The sequence below is a fragment of the Phaenicophaeus curvirostris genome, chromosome 18 (assembly GCF_032191515.1).
Source record: "Phaenicophaeus curvirostris isolate KB17595 chromosome 18, BPBGC_Pcur_1.0, whole genome shotgun sequence".
Lineage (NCBI taxonomy): Eukaryota > Metazoa > Chordata > Aves > Cuculiformes > Cuculidae > Phaenicophaeus > Phaenicophaeus curvirostris.
This window is the reverse complement of record NC_091409.1, coordinates 13,226,091-13,249,489: the sequence shown is the minus strand read 5'-3', so window position 1 is coordinate 13,249,489 and position 23,399 is coordinate 13,226,091. Positions and strand designations below refer to the sequence as shown.

The 23,399-nt window shown below is 41.5% G+C and overlaps 1 protein-coding gene across 1 annotated transcript in view; it reads left to right on the top strand.

The window, feature by feature from the left end:
- The window catches only part of TRPC4AP (transient receptor potential cation channel subfamily C member 4 associated protein), a 36,447-nt gene that overhangs the window by 7,752 nt on the left and 5,296 nt on the right, over positions 1-23,399 (top strand). Inside the window, exons 2-13 of the mRNA XM_069871747.1 lie at positions 2,757-2,885; positions 3,175-3,291; positions 6,171-6,228; positions 7,331-7,386; positions 8,970-9,098; positions 10,161-10,362; positions 12,353-12,541; positions 13,520-13,662; positions 17,437-17,568; positions 18,370-18,428; positions 20,742-20,843; positions 23,228-23,311. Of these exons, the coding sequence (XP_069727848.1) occupies positions 2,757-2,885; positions 3,175-3,291; positions 6,171-6,228; positions 7,331-7,386; positions 8,970-9,098; positions 10,161-10,362; positions 12,353-12,541; positions 13,520-13,662; positions 17,437-17,568; positions 18,370-18,428; positions 20,742-20,843; positions 23,228-23,311 (1,400 nt within the window). The remainder of the gene's footprint in view (positions 1-2,756; positions 2,886-3,174; positions 3,292-6,170; positions 6,229-7,330; positions 7,387-8,969; positions 9,099-10,160; positions 10,363-12,352; positions 12,542-13,519; positions 13,663-17,436; positions 17,569-18,369; positions 18,429-20,741; positions 20,844-23,227; positions 23,312-23,399) is intronic.

The window sequence follows — 23,399 nt, the reverse complement described above, 5'->3', positions numbered from 1 at the left end:
ATCCTGCTTGGATGAGACCAAAAAAATGATGGAAAGCCAAAGGGGCCCCGAAAGACTCTGCTGATTTTGATGGCTACTCAATGTCTGCCCAGAAAGAGCAAGAAGGAAATCGACTTTGCTTATAAATGAAAACCATTGAGTAACTGCTGTTACAGAAACCATAAGATGCTGTTTTTAACCAAAATGGTCGTAAAGAAAGACAGCTCCATACAATTTAATTGAACTTTAATCCCTCCACGGAATCAAAAATCTTTGCGTTGGCAAGTACTGCCCTGCCACAATGGAAATACTGAGAGCCTGGATAGCCTCATAAATACAGAGCAGGGACCACAAGCTAGGGGTTGCGATGGAACCAAAGCCATTAATTAAATCAAGAGAAAGAGAAACTTTTTTTTTACCTTTTCTTTTGAAAGCAGTTAAAAGAAGATGAGAGCAAGGAAACATTTGCTTCACACTCTCAATTTCAGTTCTGCAGATCAGCACAAGTGACTGACTGTCAATCTGGGACGGGGAGAGGAAGACCTGCTAGTATAGAAATGAGAATGGAGATGGATTCTGCCCAAACTGAGATGTGTCTTTGCTATTAACCACTGTGGTATTGTGCCCAGGACAAGGTTTTAACATCAATTAAGGGCTTTTGGCCTTTTCTCAGAGCACTTGGAAGCTGAATTCTGTGCTGTGCTACTTGGACGCAAGATTGCAGCCCATGCACGTCATCATTGCCTGTGGTATCTTCCACATCAGCTGGAGATGGAGAGTTGGATTTGTTCCCTGGCATTTTGCTGTGCATTCTTTGCACTTTACCCAGCAATTAATCCAGTTCCTCCCACTACTTGTGAGGCTGTGTATTCCTCTCAGACCTGAAATCAGGCAGTGGTAGAACTCCTCTTGCTCTCTCTGTACTGGGTATTTTGAGGAGAAATGGAAATCTGACTTCAAAGCAGCTTTGAAGACACTTTACCTGCAGCCCAGACAATGAGAAGCCATTTTGACTTTCTGGTGTCCTCCTGCTGTTTGTTGTGCGAATGGCCTCCTCTGGAGGAATCGGTGTCATTCCAGCAGTGCTGGTTGGTTGGTTACTCTTATTCAGAAACAGAGAAAAGTTAAAAAATGGGGAGTTTTGTGTCACAGATTTGCCCGTGCTTCTTCAGTCACTCCTTGTAGCAAGAAAGTCTGATACTTCAAGAGCCCAAAAATTCTTACTTAAGTGCAATTTTGGGTATTGTATCAGGAAAAGAACCCTGAGTGTCTGGGAAGCTCACAAAAGGAGCTTAGAAGGACCCATAGTAGCTGATGTTGCCAATGTTGAGCGGTTGTGTGTTTGCATCAGTTTTCTGCCCTTCCTGTCTGCAGTCAGATGAGCAGAATTAAATTCCCAGTCAGAAATTGGAGTATAGTTGTATATAATTATCTGATAGGGATTGAATGGCCCTCAAACCGTACACTGAGGTGTATCTGAGAAGGATGTCTTGGCTGAAACAATAAGAAGCCAGATTTCCTGGCTGTTAACAGTGAACATTTTGGCAGGCAGAAGGGAAACAATGCAGGTTAAGCACAGAGAGGTGCAGGGAGTGACCTGTGCAGAATGAGGGAGCTGACAGGTTGGGGTCTGGGAACAGGAGGAGATCCACAAATGTTGCAGAGGTGCAGTCTTGCTGGGCTGAGGACTGGGGGTGTGGTATTTTGGTTTTTTTATTTGGAGGGCATGTGAAAAAATTGTAAAATCAGCCAGAAATCCTGCTGGATGTAATTATTTTGTCTGCCTTTATGTTTCTGTACAAGGATAAGTCCCTGTTGCAGGGTTGGTCTCGGTGACTCTGGAGTCTCATTAAGGAAGGGGGGTGAATTTTGATCAGCATTAGCTGGTGGGTAAACTGTAACAAAGAGCTTCTCCTTTACAGCATCTGCTGGCTGTAACCTGGAAGTGTTCAGGCTTCAAAACATCTTATGTGGAAGCAGCTTTATTGTATTTATTTGTAGTCTTGTGCTTCTACTTAATTTTTTTTTGACGGTAAAATATAATGGTGAATATTGAGGGTTTCTGTATATATATTTTGTGGAGAAGGCAGAAAATTGGAGGAAGTTTACAGAAATGCAGTAGTAAATGCTAGAGTGTTCTCTTCTGTGGTTGCAGCCTGCTTCCCAGAGGATGATGCCAGTGTTGTTATCCTGCTGATGTAGTTGTCAGTCTCTGTTTATAACCAGATTACAGAGGAAATTTTCACTGTATCTTTGATAGGTCCTTCTGGAGCCTGCTTGTAAATTGTAGGGGTTTGGGTCATTGCTATGATCGATAACGGCTTCAGGGACTCATCACCAGCTGAATGTAACCGTAATGAAACCTTTCCATCTTCGCTGTTCTCTCTACCTTAGACTAGTGTAATTTTGGATGGTGTCAAGGGCACCTATTTCCTATTTTAGTGACCTGTCAATCAGAGTTCTACTAATAGAATTATTTAGACTAATATGTTCTGTGTTCCCATTTAAAAATATTTGGTCAATATAAAAATATGAAGTGCGATTAAGTACTCCAAATGATAACGTCTGCTATAAGCTCTGTCCTGCTTAAGATACTTGGATCATCTGTAAAATTCTGAAGCTACCAGTCCTGGGTAGGTTGCTGCACAGAAAGAGGTGCTGGATTTTGTCAGACTCTCTACAGTCATCTGTTTTTCTGTGATATCGTGATGTTGATGGGCGTTATTTTCCTGATTGTGAAACATTGCACACAGGAAGCTCTTCTTCCTTTGTTGCAGATCACAGAGGCCTTGTTAAAGGAAAGAGATAAGCAGGCAAAATGGAATGGGATTCCCTTACTGCTACAAAAGCTGTATGAGCATAGCCACCCAAACAGTGATTTCTCCCAGTGCCAAAGCATCTTAAAGGTAATGCCTTCACTGTTCTTCCTGAAAGCCAGGAGTTATTGTGTTATTGCTTTCCTTAAAGTCTACTGTGATCATATTCTGTTTGCATGATAGTATCTGTGAATTCATTCAATGAATTGGCTGGTAGGTAGGAGCTGGGAATTCATCTAATTGATTACTCAGTAGAAATAGAAAATAGAAAAAATAAAAAAATAAAAGTAGGTCACACAGTCGAAAACAATTGTGTTTGTACTGATAAACAGTTTTCTTTTTGAACTGTGTAATTTATTTTTTTTTTAATTGCATGCAGGAAATTTCTCCACTTCTTTCAATGGAAGCCATGGCATTTGTTACAGAAGATAGAAAAGCTGCTCAAGAGTCCACTTTCCCAAATACGTACACATTTGATTTATTTGGAGGTGTTGATGTAAGTGTGGTGTTTTTTTAACAATATCAAAATTTCTTAATTTCTGCATGATTGTCACATTCTGAAAAATCTGAGTGAGGTCTTTGAGAGCTTTGATGCCTTGAAATGCAAGCTACAGAATGACTTAAAAAAATTCAGGTTAAGCATTAGAGTTGTGCCTTTTTCTATTAATCAAAGTGTGGAAAGGGTCTGTTTTCCAAGGTATAATATCATCAGAAGTAAGACGCTGCTGCTTATGTGATATAGAAGACCTGTCTGTTTCTTGAGGTGGTCATTTTTTACCTCAGAAAAGGTGAGCCCTCTAGGATCTGCGGGAAAATAGTTTCCGATGGTTTGTAGTTGTGAGACCAAATGCTTTAGTTGGTATTAGAGCAGCGAGAGCTTTGCTCCCCATAAAGACTGTGTAGCAGGTTTTAAAGCCTGCTAGGGCACACTTACCCAGGTTGGCTGTTTGTTGTTTCATCTAGGGAAAAGTTTGGGTTTTTTTTTAAACACAGCTGCCCGGTTTCCATAGACATTCTGGCAGTTTCTTTTTGTTTATTTGTTTTAATTCTACTTTACACAAACACCCAACTTTGCTCAGTTTTATGGTGACAGACTCTGGGATGTCGGTTTTCATTAGAAATGTATGAGTTGTATTTTCCAATGAACTGATTGACACTTTCTTCCTTTTTTTTCTGGGTTTAACTAAACAGTGTCTTTTCTACTTCTTTCTTGTTACACTTAACATGCTTTTACTTAAGTAAAACTTGTATTTAGATTGTGTTGTTTTGAAATCAGCACTAGTTTAGTTGCTGCTACTTTGTCAACTGAGGACAAAAGTCTTCAGCTACCCAAGCAATTTACAACACTGTATAAAAATGTTCTACATTTCCCTTATTTTTAAAGGGAAATAGTGATACTTCCTGTAGAAGTGCTTTTAACATAATGCACGGAATAAGTGTGTGTGGTGGGATTTGATTGGGTTTTATTGGTTGGGTTTTTTGTTGGTTTTTTTCTGAGCTAGAGGTGATAAATGCCAGATGCACTGTAATTACCTGGTACTACAGCCAGAGATTTGACTGACAGAAGTGGGTTCAGTCCAGTTAAAGGCAGTGGCAGAAGCCAGTGCTATGTGGTTTTGAAAATCCTACCCTAGGACTTGAATGGGAAATAGTCCAGTTTGCCACGTACTGATCCCGTGTTGCAGCATTTCAAACTGTGAGGCATGAGGAATTTCAAAGGATGCTAAATTTGCAGTTCACTCTGCGTTAGAATGTGTGATAGTGTATTCCTTAAAATATTTTTGGATTCTGACCGCCGTTACATCAAAGAAGAAAAAAACACATTTGTTTCCTACCTTTATATGAATAAACATAAAGTATTGCCCAAGAGTATAAACACATGGAGTATAAATACATGAGTCTTGTGGACATTGGACTTGAATGCAACGCTATTCCAAGAAATATCTCATAACTCCCTTTCTGCCCCTTCTGCCTCTGGTGAGGCTCCCTCTTACCTGTTGTCTTTCTGCCATTGGACTTTCCTTGCTGCATACTGCAGCAGTTTCAGTAGGATGGCTGAAGAAAGCCCTCTCCAAGGAGTGTCTCACACCACTGCAGTCCAGTCCCTGGAGTGTATGCGAGGAGCATACCAGTTCTGCAAGAATAAGGTGATAAATACATGGTGGGTTATAGTATTGACAAGGAAAAACAAATATTACGTGAAAAGGTTCCCTCTTTGGCAAGGCAGGAATGATCATGCAGCCAACCTTAAAAGACAGCCTTGTTGCAGTAGGGGTCCTTTCTCAGAAGAAGAGCAGCGTGCAGGGGTATCTTTGGATGTTTATTTTGGGTACCAAGCCTTGGAGGTGTGTATTCCCCTCCTAAAACATAAGCCATTAACATGAGCACCACATCACTGCTGCGGTTGTTTTTCTCTACTCTACTGATACTACAACTACCATTATGAATATTACGCATATTCCTCTTTAAATTGTGTATTTATTTATTTATTTGGCACTCTTTAAAATGTGAGCAGTGCCATAAGATGTTTTCTTCTGTGTCTGTTAGGTAGTTCATTAAAAGAAGAGTTAAGTGGACGCAAGTAGAACTAGTTGTAAAATGTTAGTCAGTTGGCATGGCTTGACTGGGTGATGCCTGCATTGCTCTTAACAATATTAAACTGAATTTTCAAACTACTTCTTGCAGGAGTTATCAGTTCCTTCTGGTGGCTAAGTCATTGTTAAACAGACTGCTGGTTTTTAATGGTTTGAAATAAACCATTGGTAATGGGGTAGAACAACTACAGATCAATTCTGCATCTGTCAGAACTGTAGGCCTAGTCTTTGAAAGCAACTGTGCCGTTCCTTAAATAGAAATGAGACAACACTTCGCATAGGTGTAAATGTATATGTGAGTATCTGTATAAGGAGCACATACATACGCAGTGACTTGCTCTTTCTTGGTGGGATTAAAATCTGGAGCAACTACATTCTGCTGTGTCTGGACCTGAAATGTATTTTGCAGCCCAGCAAGAGCCAGGGAGAGCCTTTGTAAAATTTACATATCTTTGCAGGTTATTGTTAAGAGTCATGATTTTGGGACATGTGTGATAGTCATCCTTGATGTTATCTGTGGAGTTACATTCTTTGCAGACTCAAATTCTTTAAAACTTGCCAGTAGGACATTGTTTTATACAACTGTTATTATTTATTCGGGGGAAATACAACTATTATAATCAGTGTAATTTTGACACCAGTGGGCTTTTGATTGGTAGAGCTTCCATTATTCACCTCTGACTTCAGCAGAGACAGTCTAAGCTTGGTTGGTCATTGACAAATTCATTGGTTATTTGTATCCCAATGATTATTTCCTTAATTCTTTATCTTGTTGTTGCAGCTTTTAGTAGAAATTCTCATGAGGCCAACTCTTATTACACAGAAAAAGAAACAGAAAAGTAAGTAAAATATGTTTCTATCTATTTTCATTCTTGCCTTGTGTCCTTATTCAGACAGAAATTATTCTATTCCTGTGTTCCTCTCTTTCCATACCAGCAATTTCCTGTTCCTAAATGAGTCATTGGTTTCTTTGTTCTCTGTAGTACTGATTCGTGATGGGACTTAGGGTAGTCGCCTGTTGCAAAGCACAGTTCGGGAGTATTCATGGACTCACAGCGTAACATACTTCTCTCAGTGCAGTAAATCTGCAAGCTGGAAGCTGTTATTCTTACTGTGACTATAGCTACAATTAACAGTTATTAATAATAACTCATTGTTTATGTAATAGGAGTCCTAGACACTGTGAGATAATGGAGAGTGTGCTGTTTTCCTGACCTGGTCATAGTGAGTGCTGATTTCCAAATTGCTGTGGGGAGAATTTGCCTACAGGGCACAGTGGCTTCAGTGCAATTTTCCTGCTGGAGCAGCTTTAGTTTAGTGTTTTCATTTCTCCTGTCTGTGATTCTGCTCGTTCCCTGAACCCTTCCAAGGAAAGGAAATGTCATGGTATGCTCCATGCCCGTCTGCCAGGGAACTTCAAAGGTGGAGTAACTGGAACTTGGGCTACAGGCAGCTGTTGTATGTTTGTACTGAAAACATATTTTAAATATGAAAGTGCTGGTGTAAACAAAATTGAAAGATTTTCTATGAACTCTTGATGCTGTGTGGAGAAAACTGCATGAGCTGTCCTTTTCCCCCATCCCGTGCTTAATAATTTGAGCTAATATATGTCTTACTGACAGATTTTGAGTTGATTTATGATGTTTTTCATACCTCCTTTGACCCCTATTGTTTTCTTTTATGTGTGACTAAGAAGTGCACCAGACCCTAAGTACATCTCTGGCTCTAGTCCTAGACAGTGCAGGCTTTATGTTTAAAAGAAAGGATGTGAACTGGTATAGCGTGTTTCTGCCTCTGGTTTCTGTCCTCCAAGACGTTTGCACATATGATCTGAGATTAGTCTGAAATTCTCACCCATTTAATAGTTATTCATATCCCTACTGTGGAAGTTAGTGTTCCTTGGCGATTCTAGCTAGTGATTATCTGTTTTCACCTTTGCAGTAAGCGATGACCTCATCAAGGACTGTTTAAGCATACTGTACAACACCTGTATATGTGTAAGTATGATGGCTGTGGAATTTTTACTCACTGGTGATTTTTACATATGGAACTTAATAAGACAACATGCAGGCCCTTTTAAGCATAATTTAAGCTTAATTTGAGGCTTTCATTACAATTCCTTCAGTTAAATGTCAGACTGCCCTGTATTTTTATCTTTTACTGAAATAATTCCTGTTAAATCCTCATTTGGATCTTCCAGTATCTGTATTTCCATAGAAAAGCCGTGTCAGCCTTTGTTGTATTCAGACTTTAAGTTTGAAACTGGAAATGGATGCCTGCTAAGCTTAGATACAGCTGGTCAGGTTCAGTGGTGGTGAAGTGGGTTAGGTTTGATCCTGCAGCTCCTTTGTGCACTGATTATTCAGTTCAGTTGATGACAGATCAGTACTGAGGAAGATGGTGGGCTAAAGGCCTGTTGAAATACCTTGCCATTAAAATTCTAAAGTTAAAAGCACATGCTTTAGATTAGGCATGCAGAGAACATCCTCAGGATTGTTTGTTTAATTACACAGTTTATTATGTCATAACCTAAGGAGCGTTGTTTAATAAAAAATTTAATAAAGGTAGGTACTGGCTTGAAGCTTGTCCAAAAACATCAACATCATCTCAAGAGTTTGAGTCTTAATAGACCGTGTTTGCCCTACTATGTGCCTGGGTACACATAGGAGGGGGAAGAAAGGGAATGCTTCTACTGCCTTTTTTTTTTTTTTTTTTTTTTTAGCTACAGGTAATGCAACATTTGCAAACTGGCAATAGTGTAATATGCCAAGAAACAAGTTTGCACTTTATAGAACAGCTGTTTTAATTGTTTTAATTCACTTCAGTTTTACTGCTGTGTTGTATGACAGGTGTTCAGGGTCACTGAAATGGTTTGTGTGCAATATTAACTGTTCTTACGTTTGTGTGTAAATACTCAGGAAGTATCTGAGCTTGTTCATCAGCGCTGGTGATTTGTCAGTTGTGGAATAGACAGTTTGGAAGTGTTAAGGATGTAGTTTTTAGTTACAATTAATTCCAGAAGAGACTGGCTGTGCACTAACCAAGAGATCAGAGAACGAAAGCTGTCTTTAATGATCAGAGCATGAAAGCTGGCCTTAATGAACTCGGTGACAAACCCTAGTGCATGCTTTAGCATGGCTTGGGTTCATCATTGAGTTTATTATGGCCAGCACTTGATTCTGGTTGCTCACACGCTGCCCAGCTGAGAGCGTTGCTCGCAGTTGGGGACGAATCTGGGGATTTCATTTGCATACCATAAAATGGAGCTGGTTATAATTTGTATGGGAAAGCAGAGACAAGTCTCTTGTGTATTTCCAGGCATGGCATGTTTACTTTTGATTCAGTCAAGTAAACAACTGCCTTGATGAAGCCTCTCATCTTGGAGTCTGTAGTTTTTGCAAGTGTCATGTCAACTTCAAACAAGGACTGGAGTTAGTTTTGGTCACCACAAACACAGTGTTTCCTGGTTTCAGGAGTAGCTGATTTGATAATGCATCAGCTGTAAAACTGTCCTGCATGTACATCTATCGTGAGACTTGTCTGACTCTGCATCTTTGTGTGCATCTCCCTGTTTTTCTAGACGGAACGAGTCACGAGGCGATTGGCAGAAAGAAACGACTTTGTGTTGTTCCTGTTTACACTGATGACAAACAAAAAGACATTCCTACAAACTGCAACACTCATTGAAGATATCCTGGGAGTTAAAAAGGTTAATTACTGGTTTCTTAATTTCATTTGTATGACTTTTCAGGCTAGAAGAGGAAAGACAGCTGTTTCTTTGAAGAATTGCTGAAGATAATCCTTTGAGCCAGCATTGTCATTTCTTGTAGCTTATCTGAAGCCTGACTGTTCAGTGATCATTAGCTTCAATCACGTTCCATACAGAAACCAAATTATGCATGTGCTGTCGTACTTGTCGAGTTTTTGTGTAGGTTGCAGAGGGTGATGGGGAGTGAGTGCCTAGCTCTCAGTAAAGTACAGCCAGTATTTCAAGTAAAGAAAGCGAACCTCGCAAATTAATTTTTCATGCTTGCCTTCTGATTACACTTCAGATATTTCAGTAGCCTTCCTGACATTTGGAAGGTTTCCCCTGTTTCTCATTCTTTCCTTGGGACTTGTCACCTCTCTGAGATCACTTGAAGGTGTAGGCTGGGCAAACAGGGCACTTAAGTCTTCAAAAATCCAGCTTATATGGAAGTTCCTTGCCAGTGTCACTGCGGCTTAGTGGCCTGATGTGGTGCAAAAGAAAGTATTAAAGGTGTAACCTTGGGAAAGCCCTGAATGACGGGTGTCTGTGCATTCTGTGGAGACGGTCAGGCTTCTGTAAGTTATTACTGTTTTTTTAGAGTAAAGTTGAAGGATTATACTTCCTGAGATAAGAAACAAGCCTAATTTATCTAAACAGAAATGCTGAAAACTGTTTTCAACATCTTTTTAATATCTTTTGATGAAAAAGACTGAGGAGAAACAATCAAGGCATCAGTTATTGTTTGTGCATTTCATAGGGAATACAGAGAAGTGGAAAACTAAACTGAAACTTTATAATATCTAAATCCAATTTGTTAAAATAGTTTTAAAAAAGAAAAGCCCTCAAAATTTGACTTAAATACTTGAAATCTTTAAGAGATGGATATCTATACTTCTTTTGCTAACACCAAAATAAGACACAGATCTGGCCAGGGAGGAGCTGTAGCTGCTGCCCTCTAGCAATGTCTGTGTTCCTTTATTGAATGTCATATATGATTTACTCAACTGATGTTGCCTCCTACAGGAAATGATACAACTGGATGATATTCCCAATCTTGCGAGCCTTGTGTCCAGTTTTGATCAGCAGCAGCTTGCAACCTTCTGCAGGATCCTTGCTGTCACAATTTCTGAACTCGACACAGGAAGCGATGATAAGCACACGCTGCTGGCCAAGAATGCTCAGCAGAAAAGAAACCTGGGTCCTTCTCGAGCTGAAATTAATCAAGGTAATTGTTGCATTGTGGGCAAATGTAGAACCATCTCAACAGTGTGTAAAGTTGCCTTCTTCTCAGCGTCACATCTATAGCACATGTTTCTAGAGGATACTGTAAACATTCTGTCTTGCCAAGCATTTTTCTTTATTCACTTCCCTCAAGCAGTTTCCTAGAAGCAGTCTTTTTTGTTAGTGAAGCTTACTTTGTAGCTTTCTTCATATGATGTTGATAATTAGGTGAGTGAATTTCTGTCACTTTTGCTTTCTCTTATCAACTTAACTGGCTTAAAATAATTGGGTTTGTTTTCTGTCCCTCCATCACTCTTATGGCCTTTCCGTTGACAACTCTCAGTAATTCCATGTCTTGCTTAGAATCTGAATTCCTGAACTATAACCGCATGTAGTGTGGTTGCTGTCAGAGCAGCTACTTTTCTGATTTTAACTGGCGTTCTCCTGAGCAGGATGTCTGTCTTTGTCAAGAAAAAAGCATGTTTAATTACCCTTACTACATCGGCGTTGGAACTCTGGATGTAATCTCAGCTTGCAGTTTGGCCACAGTGTGGGTTTCCTTATTTTGCTGAGTACTTCTCAGATGTGTAGGTCTTAAATTCATACTCATCCTTCTAGACAAGACATTTAAATTAAAGTACTCTCAAGGGTAGAATCTGCTGTTTTCATCTTGTACAACTCTGAAAATGTCTGAAGCAGACATATGCATAGGCCCAGATCAAACAATTTTGGGAAGTGCAGAAAAGGAGGCTGCAGCTGATTCTTCCATCTTCTGACATTCTGTGTTAGCTATGAATGTAAAAATCTGTAACCGCTGCCACCTCTGCAGCATCCAGTAAGAGACTGATAGTGTCATCCGGGAGGCAGAAGCAGAAAAGCTTCAAAGGGGGCTGTATTGGCTTCTTCCCTACCATTACCAGAGCTTACTTTGTGAAGAGCAGTGGACAAGCACGTGTAGGTGTTGGTACAATGTCTATTTTAAATCAGTTGAACTGAATAAGCGCATGTTCTCCAGAACTGAACTTAGCCAAGCAAACATTTAAGCGTTTTTCGCTTGCACAGTCAGAGACAGTATCTAAGACTGCAAAGCATGTTCCATCTTAAAAACTTGATCAGGGTGCTTATTCTCAGAGATGGCACCAATGGGCAGAATCCTGCAACTCTTTCACATAATGTTCATTGCCAAATTCTGTGTCCTTTTCTACTTTATCTGCAAGCGTGTAGTGAAGCGAAGACTTAGCTGTGTATCTGTAATTACAGGTCCTGTTTATTAAGTTGTACTGTGAAAACTTTAGGACAAAACGCAGCTTCCAGCATCTCCCCAAGCCCCCCAAGTGTTTTGCAGATCAGCAACTCCTGTCCTTGAACTGCTGTTTCAAAGGGTGCAGTTCCACAACAATACTTGAGGCTGCTGTCATGTCTTCCCCATCTGTTTTGCTCCCCGATGAACTAATTCAGGGAACGAGTACTTAAAAAGCTAACAGCTTCACGCCCAGCTGCTGTAGTGAACTAGTTCATTTTGCTAGGACAAACACCACAGGAGGTAAAATGAAGGAGGTGGCAACGCACAGAGGGAGGGGCAAGTGGAGCTGCCCCTTCCCAGGGCTGCTGCTTTATTTCTGCCAACTTAATTTTCAGCCAGATCGATTCCTTGGTATTCATGGTGGACTGGAAAACAGCAGTGCCAGCAAAAGGGAATTGGCTGGAAAGAAGCAGTTGGAGTAGGGTAGAACTCAATTTTTTCCAGTGTAAGTCCAACACAAACCAGTTTAGTACTGACTGACTTATGCTCAGGTTATTTACACTCTCTTCCAGCCCTTAATAAGGAGAGTGTGCAGACTTTTTCCATCTTTGGGTCTCTTTGACCAGATGGAATTTGTTCATGTGTAGTCTTCTGTATTACTAATTCAGATGTTGTGGTACCTTGTGCTACGGAGGATATGGTGACTGTGTTGGTGATCTTAAATCATAGTAAAATGATTTTTCTTTTTCAGCTACACTTCTGAATATTCCAGGCTTCATTGAGCGATTGTGCAAACTGGCAACACGGAAAGTGTCTGAAACAACAGGTACTTCCAGCTTCCTCCAGGAGTTGGAAGAATGGTACACCTGGCTGGACAACGCTCTGGTGCTTGATGCGCTGATGAGAGTGGCAAATGAAGAGGCAGAGCAGAGCAGTACAGGTATCTGGCTTGCGTTCCTCTAGCCACCGGTAGCTGATGCATATCTTAAGCTTCTTCAGTGTCTGCTATGTGTTGCTTTGCCTTTCAAATGACGTTCCACCAAATGGTGGAAACTGGGAAACACTTGGTATTTTAGAACAGAACTCACAAAGCGATGTTGCTGAGGTGGAACGTGCCTAGTCACAGCTCTTGACCCATCACATCATTTAGCAGGCAAACCTAGACATACTTTCCCAGGAGTCTGCCTCAGTCTCCCATGGCTTGTGGCTCAGGGACTTCTGAGTCAGAAGTGATGTCTGTACGTTTTAGCCTTTGATGGTTTTCCTTCCTTTGTGTGTTTGCGTCTTAGTGTTTCTTCACATGGGTTCAAAAAGTGTTCATGCTATCCTGTGGCAGGGCAGTTCATCATCTAGCTCTTTACACAACATATAACCAACTCCTTTCTGAACTACACGAGTTTCACTAAGTCCTGTTTGCTTTTCCTGTGTCATTCATGATTTCTGTCACGTTTTCCACTGACAACCGTGGTGTATTAAATCCTGTTTCTGTCCTTAGTATAGTTGCAGACAGGGCTATGAACATTAATTGTGGCCTAAATATGCTGGTACTGAGGTATGAAATATAAATCAATTGGTAGTTAATGCTTCTGATAATCTCACCCCTACTTCTTTTACCTATTCTGCCGTGTCTTTTCTGGTGCAGTAGTCTGTTAGTTGATAGAGGTGATCTTATTTATTTTAGATAGACCATTCCATTTAATTTATGGAAAAATTGAGTAATTATAAAAAACTGTGTTTTCCTCTTCTGTAGCGCTTGATTTCATTTGGCTATTTGTTGTATGCCACTGTTTTTGGTTGAGAAGATTCAAGCAGAGGTGCTGGTCTTGTATTTGCAGTATTTCAGTGTGTCAGTAATAACTATAACAAATCCTTTCCTGTTGAAGCTGCCTCGGGCTCACATCTTTGCCATCTTGTTCAGAGTCTTCGGATGAAAGTGGGTTGGCCAACACTTCAACACGAACGCAGCTTCCACAGTCCATGAAGATCATGCACGAGATCATGTATAAACTGGAGGTGTTGTACGTTCTCTGTGTGCTGCTCATGGGGAGGCAAAGGAACCAGGTGAGTCAATGGTCAGCGCAGGCAGAAGCTGATGTCTCTCTAGACTTAGGTGCTTTTTAATTAGATCATGGACACAGAAACATGACGGGCAAAGCTAAAGGCATAAAGCCAGGCAAATCTCATCATTGCAACCATGCGCAAACAGGCATGTTTCATTGCTGAGACCCAGAATAAGGTACTGGGGCAGGACTTGTCACAAGCTGCGCTGACCAGTGCCAGGGGTGGCCAGTCTCTGTGGAGCTGCGAGGTGGATGCAGGAGAATGCCTCCTGGATGAGGCATCCTGCCTCTGTGTGTAACGAAGTTTGTGGACATACCTGGATGTTGTAGGAGCTGCAGCCAGGCTTTCTTTCCCTAAATCGTGATCTGCTTGGATGGAGCCCCTTCAGCCTTCCACTTCTTTGGCTGCGCTCACTTTTGGAAATCCTCTGGGGTAGTTTGTGAGTGGGTGATTTTTGCAGTAGGTTCCCATGTCTCGACTGAGTGAGTGTGTTGTTAAAGTCTTAGCTGGGAGGATACACTTCAGTGCTGTCTGAACTAGGCACTGCCTGGAAATCCCACTCATCTATTCCTTTTGTTTTTTGTTTTCAAAATGAAAAATAATCTGTTTCCTGTCTCACGTAGGCTTGTGGAGAACCAGTCACTATAGCTTGACCATAATTCGATTTATAAACTGGTCAAAAGCATATTGTGCGGGGAAAGAAGAGCGATCTGTTGGTATGGTTTTGACAGTTTTCCAACACATATAGACTCCTCAGCTCGGCAGAGCAGCTTGGAATAACAGGGGCATTTGGATGCCCTAAAGACTGGGGGGATCAAATTGTTTTGAGTTGTTGAAGGGCTCTTGTATTAGGCAAGAGTGGCTGTGTTGGCGGGGCTGTTGCTTGAGCACATTTATCTTGAATATTTTGTTCTTTGCTAGTAACCTCCCGCTGTATAGGAATCACAGATACTCGCCACGGGCAGTCTCTTAAGTCTAAATCTGAATTGTAAATAGAAATGTATTTGTAGTACAGTCCTGAACGTAGCTAACTTGTTCACTCTTCACTGTTAACCTGCAGATGAATACTCAGCATTAAAAATAGATTGTGTACAGCAATAACCAGAGGAAATCAGCAATTCTTGCAGAAACCACAGTCACTCCCATAAGAAACTCATAATCCTATTGTCATTCCTTTTGGAAGTACTGTTTCTATTGGGCATAAAATAGAACTTAAAAAAGCGCAAGCCATAACTGGAACTACCAGAACATGAATCTGTTAGGATGACATTTTTTCCGTTGTATGAAGTCAGATAATTCATCCCTTTCTGATTTCACCACAAGAATGCAGTTTTATAGATACTGCAGAAACTACTTGCAGCTTGCATTCATCATGCAGTGCCTATTTGGGAGCTGGAAGTGCCAGTTTCCTTACTTCACTGTGTCAGCTCTGGTGTGTCACTGTCAAATGTGACAAGGTAGAAAGGGTGAAGCTGAAATAGATTTGAAGCTTGCTTTTTTAATTAACTCTTCTCCCTCTGCTGCCTCTGCCCCATTGCAAGCAGGGAAACTGTCCAAGGATAAGGCTGGCATGCAATTCACTTCTCCAGGGCTGATTCAGGACTGGAATTGAATTCTGGAAAGGTCTGAGTTCATTTCCAAAAGCTTTTTGTCCAGAGCCAGCTCTTTTTGTAAAATCCACTGTCTTTGAAACACAGGATATATCCTTTGTGCTTTAATCTACATAAAGTTTTCAAGAGACTGTGTGGCAGATGTGAATCCATTCCTCTTCCCGAGAGACTGTCAGATTAAGAATTAGAGCTGAGCTGTTCTGTGTGGAAATCTCCAAGAAGCAGGGAATGGCAGTGTCTGCAATAGCTCGCTCATACTGGATGATCTTTAGGGTCCCATCCAACCTAAACCATCCTGTGTTCTCTTTGTCTATGGAAGAATAAAAGCACAGGATCTGTGATATCAGTTTCCCAGTCTGAACACCCAAAGATCTTTCTGGGTTTAAATTACGATAATTTTGCATAGAATTTCTAAAGGACATCACAAACCTGCTTCAGTCAGCTATGATCATCAGTGGTCTGGCATTGCTTGAGGCATAATGCAGCTTCCTAACAAACTCAGCCTGTTGCTGAATGTTTGCTCCCAATCCTTGTTTTTAGCTAACCTAGCAGTTAAAAAGTTTCAGCTAGCTAACTGTGCTAGCGGTGACTTGGCTCCTACCTGCTGCCACACTGGGGATGATCCCACCCTCAGGGATAAGAGGTGTTTCCCTGCAGATCTGTGCCTTTGCTTCCTTCTCGTTGTGGCCACAGTCTGAATTACTCTCTTGTTTTTTCTAGGCTGTCTTGCGTGTCTGCATCATGGTGAAAGGCAGTCATCTGATCTACTTGTCTCTGCTATAAGAAGCCAGACTGCAGGCAGCAGAAGCTCCTGATAGTTTTAGTAGTGAGAAAGCAATAGAAGGCAATTCATGTGAAATGAATTTCTGCATGGCAATAGGACAAAGTCAAAGGAGTTAAAATTATGTGTATAGAGCCCCTCTTTTACTGAGGGGCCGAGCAGGCAGCTCGCATGCTTTTGTTTCATCCTGTTGTGCTTGTGCCACGCTGGCCACTGAGGGACGGGAACTACAGGGAGTGCTTTGTTCAGGGAGATTCTGCAGAGTTGTTTTTGTTGGAAGCCGGTGACTAGATCAAAGTGTCCAAGGACATTTTAAAATAAGGGAGCTCCGAAGGACTCCAGGCTTTGCAGCCTGTCAGGATGGCATGGGTGAGGTGGAGAGGAGCTGCGAGCTTCCTCGGGTGTGATAGTCAGAGGTGCCCTGCCACAGGAATGGGATGGAAATGTTGGTGGCTACAGTCAAGTGGAATGCAAAAGGTCATCAGACATGCTGTGAGAAAGAATGAAAGTGAAAATCTGTAAAATGTTATTGGCTTCAAATATTTTTTATTTGTTCAGGTATTTGAGGGACTAGAACAAACCGGTGATTTGCTTGAAATATTGCTAGTTATTATTCTGCATCTTGGGAGTGATCTGGCTTATTGTTTAAAACACTTGGTTTTAAGGAATGTGTCTATTATAGCTTTGGCACTTGATTTTTACAGCATGTTGGGCTTCTCAGTTGTCCTTGGTTTTAATTTGCCCTATATCCCAATAGAGCTGATGAGAGTCCCACTTCTGTTCCTTATCTTCCAAACTGCTTACATCAAAAGTATCAAAGTTTAGACTGAGGGTATTTAGCAGCTACTCACACCAAAATGATTAGCTTTCTTACATTAATAACTCTATAGCCCATTTCAAACATGTCCTGATGTACCATGGCCTAGGTTGGCAGGCAGACCGATAAATAAACCTGAGTAATCTGGCAATCTTCAGGATTGCCTGGGCGTCAGCCATGTGAACCAGAAAGTGTTAGCATGATTGGCAGCAGAATATGCTCAGTTTAGTTTTGTGATGCATAAGTTTGTAGAGATATCTTTTCAGTGTGCTGTAAGTGTTCTCCCAATGTCCCAAGCGGCTTCCAGCAAGCACAGAGGTTGATTGAAGCACTGGCTAACAGCTTTCTCCCAAAATACCTATTTTCTGTCCATGACCACCGACTGGAAACCATTGTAGTATTGCACCATGATTAATATGCATGTTAACACAAACATGTACTGTTTACTAAAAGAATTCACTTTCTTTTGACAGAGAATGATGCAATTGTGCTGATCTGTTTAGCAGGCCATGTTGTATCTTATTTGAGGCTCCAGCAAATGAGTATTTACTTCTCTTGTTTTCCAGGTTCATAAAATGATAGCAGAGTTCAGACTGATTCCTGGCCTCAATAACTTGTTTGACAAACTGATCTGGAGGAAGCATTCAACATCAATCTTTGTTCTGCATGGACACAATCAAAATTGTGACTGTAGCCCAGTAAGTAACTTTTTACATTCTGTATTGGATTTTGTTCTTATTTATCATATAATTCTGAGGAGTTGCATTGCAAGATACTTTTGCAAGAAATGAATAGAGACATAGAAGTCCAAAGAAGAGCAGTGAAGCTGGGGAAGGGTCTGGAGCCACAGGATTTTTGAGGAGCAGCTGAGGGTCCTGGGTTTGTTTACTGTGGAGAAGAGGAGGCTTGAGGGGAGACAACATTGCGCTCTGCAGATCCCTGAAAGGAGGTTGTAGTGAGGTGGGTGCTGGGCTCCTCTCCCAAGTAACAGGGGTTAGGATGAGAGGAAATGGCATCAGGTTGCACCAGGGAGGTTTAGGTTGAATATTAGGAGGAACAGAGAGAGGGATAAATTCTGTGGTTCCTAGAGGCTAAAGGTAGGAGAAACCCAACACTTCATCAAATAACAGCTGATAGATCTAGAAAGAAGAGGCACAGAGCAAGAAGTGGATCACAGGTTTTGTGGGGAATTTAGGTTGATAGGTCATATTTTTTTTTCCCTGAACCTGGATATATTAGATCAATCAATTCAGTGATGAGCGCTTTTGCAGTGAGGAGGAATGACTGTTACATGCATAAACTTGCAGGCAGTCTCCACTTTGTTCCATTTTGGGAAGCCTCAAAGACCTTCTCCATTTATGCAAGTCACTTGCTCTGCTGTTCAAATGGGTTTGGTTTGGATAGGCTTTCAGTTCAACTGTTTCACGTCAGCTTGGAAACTAATGGTATCCAAAAAATCCTTAAGAAATTGTTTCTTGACCTTTCTTCTCTCTTTTTAGGACATTACTTTAAAGATACAGTTCTTGAGGCTTCTTCAGAGCTTTAGCGATCACCATGAGTGAGTATGAAAAGCTGTGGTATTGTTTGCCTGGTTGCAGTTACAGCAGGTGTCCTAGGCACGCTTTGGGCTCCGTATGAGTGGAATGTTGTACTGTCCTTCCACTCAATTCAGACGTTATGTGCCTTTCAGCACCTGCTGTGTAAAGGCTAAGGATATGCTCTCCAGTGGGCACGTCTTAGTGTGTCTCTTCATGACTTAAAATTGCCCACGTTGCTTCATGTTGAAACAAACTGAAACATTTCTGTGATGAGTTAAGAGTTTCTGGCTGAAAAAATCAGGAGGCAGCTTTCATGATGCTATTTATCTGTGTTCTCCCTGAGATTTGGTAGTGAGCCAGCGTGCTTGCAAGAGCACATGTACCCTGTGGGGACATGTTCAGGTTTAATGCAGAGTGGAACATGTGTGAAACAGAGGCTGTTGGAAGATCAGGGTGAAAGGCAGCATACTGCTGAATAGGTTAATCTGTACTCTTTTGCCTTCGTAAAAGGGCTGAGAAGATGCGATTGCGGTCTAAATGCCAGCAATGGAAAAGACCTGATTAAACAGGATGGCAAAATGCTAGGGGAACAATTACCTATCAGCTAACCATTAGGAACCTGGGTTGGAAATAGAAGGAAAGATGCCGTTTGCCTTCGAAAGGCATACTTGGGAAGCTCGAGTCTGCTGGAGTAGTTGAAGGGTGATGCAGGTTTATTTATGTTTATCTTTTAATGTTTTTACTGAGGAAGCACACCTCCTCTGCTGGTGAAGAGGTTGCTCTGTTCTGCCTTGCAGATTCGTATCTTGCGTTCTGTCAGTGTCCAGTTGCTCTGATTCAGTCCTGCAAGATGATTTCCTGTTCTATATGAATCTCTGTGTTTGAGCCATGTTGCACTTATATTACGCCTTTGCTGCTTGCGTAGCTGGTCTTACCTACAGCCAGGGTGATATTTTTGTGTAGGGTTTTTGTAGTACTGTTAGATGTGCATATTGAAATATCAGACTTTGATTGGGAAGTACCAGCTTTAAGAGTGGGGCACTGCTGGGTGTATTGAAAATGGAAAGGCTGAGCTATCAGAAGTCCTTCATGCCCAGGCATCGCTCCAGGTTTTCCTATATCTCTTTAGATACTGTTCCTGTGGTTATTACGGAGACCTCAGGCTTCTTTAAACAGAAAACATCTTTCAGCTGTAGCACTTGAGCAAGTGGAATGCATGGAATCTGGTTAGGGGTTTTGAACAAATAGTTATGTGAACTTTCTATTAAATCACGGATAAGCTGAGTCAGCTGAGCACAAGATGAGAGCAAGTACTCATGCTAATATTAACTTCAGTAAAACTGTATAAACTAAACTTGCAGAACTGTTTATTGCATGGAGAGAGGCTGTATTTTCATTACAGAAACCTGTTGGTGCAGATATAAAGGAGCTTCTTATGACAGTCTCAGTGGGCACTGATCTGGAAGATAGTGTTTGAAGCAAGACGGCCTCCACATCACCTTTCTGGTCTAATAATTTATCCTCTGTGTAGTTGCTATGTTTTGATGAATAGGTTGTCTTTGCATGCTCTGACACTCCCCACAGCATCCTATGCTCCTTTAAGTTTCCTGTAAATAAATCTTCGCTATCTGGTTCTGAGCACTTTGAAGTGAGAGGGCTTTAAGGGAGCAGCCTGACATTGGGCAGGGAGTCCATCATAGCGAGCCACTGGACTGCATTTCTGCTTTGTCAGACGTGTTTTGCCCTTAATTTATTTTACAGATAAATAGGTTTTCAGTATGAAAAGTTCAGTATTTGAATAAAGCATTTAATATAAATTCTGTGTGTTTTTTTTCTACATTTCATGAAGCTTTTAAATACTTCCAGACTAAACAATTTGCTCAGAGTAATAAAATACCAGGATGATTGAGTAGTTTCTTGCAGTTTCTGCTTTCTAATTGAGGTTTATTCCTGATAAGGAGCACAGTCACTGTATGGCATAGAGACGCTATAGGAAGCTGTGAACAAGTTTGCTATTTAAGCCTGTTGAAGTTGAGCAAAATGTTGCTGAGACTTTGTAAAAGAAGTGCCATCTAGAAGCAAGTATTCATAAAGCCAAACATATGAACCTGAATGAGTCAGCAAAGAGCCAGCATCCTGAAGCTGGTCAGTGTTGAAACTCAGATTTGGCAAATGTTGGAGGAGAGTTATGAAGAGCTGGAGAGGTGAAAGCTGATTGCCTGGTCCTGCATCTCCCCTAGGCATGTGGCTTTACTCTTCATGGAATTGCATGTTTGCTTGCCTCTTGGATTCTTAATGTTTTTCTCCCCTACCCCTCAACTGTTTTGCTTTAGGAACAAGTATCTCCTTCTGAACAGCCAAGAACTTAATGAGCTGAGTGCAATCTCCCATAAAGCCAACATCCCTGAAGTTGATGCAGTTGTCAACACAGACAGGTGAGTGGGGAATAGAGGGTTTAAAACAGCAGCTTCCAGCTTTTGCAAACACTCACATTGGAGGTTTGAGGTCACCTGTTTTGATTGAGGTCCTTCTGTCCACCTCGCCTGCTTTAATTTCAGTGAGCTGCTTCGGCAGGAAGTGCCTAGGATTGTATGATGTTAATGGTCATGAGCAAATCCAAAGTCTGATTACGCTCAGAATAAGGCATTTTAAAAACTGAGGCAACCTAAAATGGGGGATTTCAGTTCACAACCTGGACTTCCTTATGATGTGCTAGGTCTGCCTGTTTGGCCTTTCCCACTACAGGCATTGCATACAGACCTGGAAAGTAAACTGGGATCCCTCTAATGTATGGATCAGTGCTACTGATAAATCTAAGCTTTGAGATTCAGGAGCGGTCTGCACACATTTCCAATCTGCATAAACAGATCTGAGTGTGTCTACTTAGAGTTGTTATTTTAAGAGCAGTTAATAACTAGAATAAGCTAAATTAGATTAACATCTTAAACCACTTAAAGAATCTACCGTGTTACATTTGACTATCTGTTACGTTGACTGTTTTGTTTTGATAAGTTCTTGAGTACACAATTCTAATGTACAGACCTCGTAAGCTGAAACACCATTCACAGAATTTAGTTGTCAGAATATTCCCAGAGTATCGGCAGCAACTGGGTCTGCAGATTTGCTCTGCTTCAGAAGGGAGTTCTTTAAGATGATTTCTAGGTTATAATTATCATAATATTGTCCCTAATGGGGAAGAAATGGTATTTGTGTTACTCTGGCTCTTCTGAGCACAGGTACCTCTCTGGCCTTGCTCATAAAGGAGTAAGTAGGGAGGGTGGAATTTTGCCTGCTCGGAGCACACAAAGAAAGCTGATAAAGGGTGTAAACAGCTTTTTTTCCCACTGTACTAAGGTTCTTATCTCTCTGGGATGTGTTGGTAAGAGCAGACTGCTGTGCTGCCAGACAAACCACTTCTCACAGGGGCTTTGTCAGCTCCCTGGCAAAGGTGCTGGCACAGAACATTAACCTGAGTGCATCTGCTGAATACACATGTAGGAGTGTTTTCTGAGTAGAATAGCACTTGAAGCACCTTACTTGACCTCTGCAGGATGGTTGGCACAGCCAGGCAGGCAGCATCGCTCAGTTTCTGGCCTAAACTCTTACCACTTTTTTTCTGTGTTGCTTTTCTTGCTATGTGAGATCAAGGAATTGCTTCTGCGCAGGCTTTTACTGTAGGTTGATGCTCCACTGAAGATGTTATTTAATACAAGTAGTACTACAGTTCTACCACCTCTGTACTTTTACTAGTACATACAGAAGGAGGCTACCTCGGGTAGCATCTAGTTTTCCATACTCAGCTCTGCCTCCTAAATCAAACTTGGAGCTTCCTTTACATTTGTTGAGCAAAAAAAGTGGTTTTCTTTCACCCTCAGGCTCAAATGTGGTACATATTTTTTTTCTATTCTCTCATTCCTACAAGCTGTGAATTGGTATTTTCTAAAGCATTAAGTTTTTGAGAGAAAATGAATAATTTTTCATTGGGATTTATTTGGAAGTCGTGTTGCAGATGTTGTGGATGTTTACCAAAGGCAACGAGAACTCTTCCACTGGTAGAAACAGTAGAAATATTAATGAGCGTTTGTACTGTATTTAATACTGGGCTTTTGATAGAATCGTAATGTAGTTTGGGTTGATCAACTAGTACCAAACCCCTTGCCATGGGCAAGGACATCCCACTAGATCAGGCTGCCCAAGGCCCATCCAACCTAGCCTTGAACACCTCCAGGGATGGGGCAGCCACAGCTTCCCTGGGCAACCTGTTCCAGTGCCTCACTACTCTCATGGTGAAGAAACTCTTGTCTAGCATAAAACTGCCCCTCTCCAGTTTATACCCATTATCCCTAGTCCTATCACTACAAGCCTTTTGTGAACAGTCCCTCCCCTGTTTTCTTGGAGTCCCTTCAGGTACTGGAAGGTTGCTATAAGGTCTCCTTGGAGCCTTCTTCAGGCTGAACAACCCCAACTCTCTCAGCCCGTCCTCATATGGGAGGTGCTTCAGCCCTCTGATCATCCTTGTAGCCTCCTCTGGACCTGTTCCAACAGCTCCGTCTCCTTCTTATGCTGAGGATTCCAGAACTGGACACAATACTCCAGGTGGGGTCTCACAAGAGAGCAATAGAGGGGCAGAATCACCTCCCTCGACCTGCTGGCCACGCTTCTTTTGATGCAGCCCAGGATGCGGTTGGCCTTCTGGGCTGCGAGTGCATTGAATTATTGATCATAGAATGCTGTGAAGAAGAGACTGCATTCAGTGTTCTACAAGGTACAGTGCTTGCCAGCCCTTCCACTTATGATGTAATGTCTTCTCCTGCTCTAGGAGTCTTGTGTGTGATGGGAAGAGAGGCTTGTTGACCAGGCTGCTTCAGGTCATGAAGAAGGAACCAGCTGAATCCTCTTTCAGGTGGGTTCACCTGGCACTGTAACACGCTGTTTTGAGTTGACTGGGAAGTCAGTTGTTTTTTGTACAGCGGTTGAAAGTGCTTGACAAA